Here is a 2,109-nt window from a genome sequence, read left to right as displayed (position 1 = left end):
ATATTGAAATAAAATGAAATATACAAAAAAAAATATCTAGACCTAGACCCACAAGCTTCATAATTGTGTGAAAAGAAATGTACACATAAACAATCTAATGAAAAATACATATATAAATACATAGATCCATGAATACTTAGAACTACAAAGACTTTTATCCCTCTGCATTCAACTTACAGAGTCTAATGGTTTCTCATATTATAATTTTCATTTTGAGTTAGAGTCTTGTGTCCGTGTTGAGGAATTCAATTTTACTAATAAATGTATAGGGAAACAGGATTGACTTCCAAAAATTGAATTTTTTTAACATATCAAATTTTGAGTTATAAATTTTGATAACTAAAATGAACAAAGAAATTATAGGGCTGTGCAAATAAAAATCATATTACTTGAAAGCAGCTGTCTTGTTCTGAGAGTGAACATGAACTGTATACATCTTCACTATAACATTCTGAATATTTTCTCTGAAGAGCTTGTTGCTGCTTAGCCAGTTCCCTCTGTTCCCTCTCTCTTCTTTCATGTCTCTGAAAGTAAAATTACATCAGTTTTCTTAGCCTGATAAAGTAAGTAATCATATACCTATATGTCCTTATACAAGGTGTATTGTATTACAAATTAAAAATCGATAGAAACTAGTAAAATTTTCATGTAGCTGAGCTGGTAAGAAAATGAAATAGCTGCTAAAATTACTGGAAAATTTTTTTATATCATTTAGTAAAAGATTTTTTATAATAAAAAAGAATCTATAACTCACATAATAAATAGTTTATTTACTATTTGAGTTATTTTCACCACAACCCAAACATCTTCCTTTTATTAATTTCACAAGATGAATCAACAAACTTCTGATACAACTTTTATAATACTTGTTTTTCTTTTTTAAAAACGTTTATTTATTGAGGAAAATTTCATTTGTCAAGCCAACATTAAATATTTCATTTTACAATTTTTAATAAATACAAAGGGTATTTTATTATTAGTAATAATTTTGCCTGAAAAATCTACTTTTAGATTAGATTTTCCTAAAGTGGAAACTGCATAGTCCTGTAGAAGGTTGCTAAAACAAATTGTGAATAATTGAGTACTTTATCAATTATAAAACTTTGCATTATTAAGCTATTAGAAGGACCCCTTCAAATGGACATAACAACGAAAAAGACCAATTGTTTTTAAACAAATTTTTGTCTGGTTTAATAAGTTGTAATTCAGAATTACTTAACTTAAATTTTTTCTTTTAGTTTTACTTCATATTAAACAAAAAAAAAAAAACTGTTTTCTCCTGTTATATAGGGAATTAGACAACTTGTTTTCAAGGCCTATTTTGACCTCCTTAATATTGCCAAAGATTTGTGGGATACATAGTATATCATAAAATGAGGTTTCACACATAAAAAACAATCATTCCTGCCACCACTTGCATCTACATTTGACATCCAGATGATATAAAATTTTCAAACCCTTTAACATTTATTCAATCATATCAATCGATCAAATTTTTGCAGAGTACTGCCTCTTGGAATCCTTATTCACTGGCACCATTCCTTTTTGTACCCTGTTGGGTTATCTTATTCCAGCTGTAGGGATTGTCAGCAACCTGAAGATTCTCTGGAATTTCTATGAAACCTCCCTTATTTTAAACACATTTGGTCACATCTTCAAGGAAGAGGTTGATCTGCATCGCTGCCTGCCATGTGACCCTTGTGGTATGGTCAGTTGTCCTCAGAAGCAAAGCCGGGCTATTCCTGCCTTTCAAAATTTCAAAACTAGAAAGGGAGATATATCTTATAATACTCTGCACTACTCCTTTAAAAATTCTGTCATTGCCAATTCAATATCTTTAAAAAGCAACAAGCCGAATTTGTGAAATATCTATTTTAACATTACCACTTGAGGCTTGTGTATACCCTTTGCTTGGTGGTTGTACCATAAATTTGAATTTCTCCAAACATTTCTAAAACCAGTTAGTTTAATAATCAATCTGAATTATTTTTGGTACAACACTGATTTAGTTTTTTAACAATTTCGACACCAACTTTTAACACAAAAAATTATTTAAATATTTTTTTTAGAGCTTTAGTAGTCAATTATATACATTACAAAAAAAAAAGT

General features: G+C 28.9%; 1 protein-coding gene across 9 annotated transcripts in view; it reads right to left on the bottom strand.

Annotated features, from left to right (window-relative positions):
- Ca-alpha1T (Ca[2+]-channel protein alpha[[1]] subunit T) overlaps nt 1-2,109 on the bottom strand; it is a 208,485-nt gene that overhangs the window by 35,734 nt on the left and 170,642 nt on the right. For all 9 annotated transcript variants that reach the window (XM_067051774.1, XM_067051770.1, XM_067051775.1 and 6 more), the window contains one exon: nt 390-524. In XM_067051774.1, coding sequence (XP_066907875.1) covers nt 390-524 — 135 coding nt within the window. The remainder of the gene's footprint in view (nt 1-389; nt 525-2,109) is intronic.

This window comes from Halyomorpha halys, unplaced genomic scaffold, assembly GCF_000696795.3.
Source record: "Halyomorpha halys isolate HHAL.00 unplaced genomic scaffold, Hhal_1.1 Scaffold873.1, whole genome shotgun sequence".
NCBI classification, from domain to species: domain Eukaryota; kingdom Metazoa; phylum Arthropoda; class Insecta; order Hemiptera; family Pentatomidae; genus Halyomorpha; species Halyomorpha halys.
This window is presented reverse-complemented; position numbering and strand designations above follow the sequence as displayed.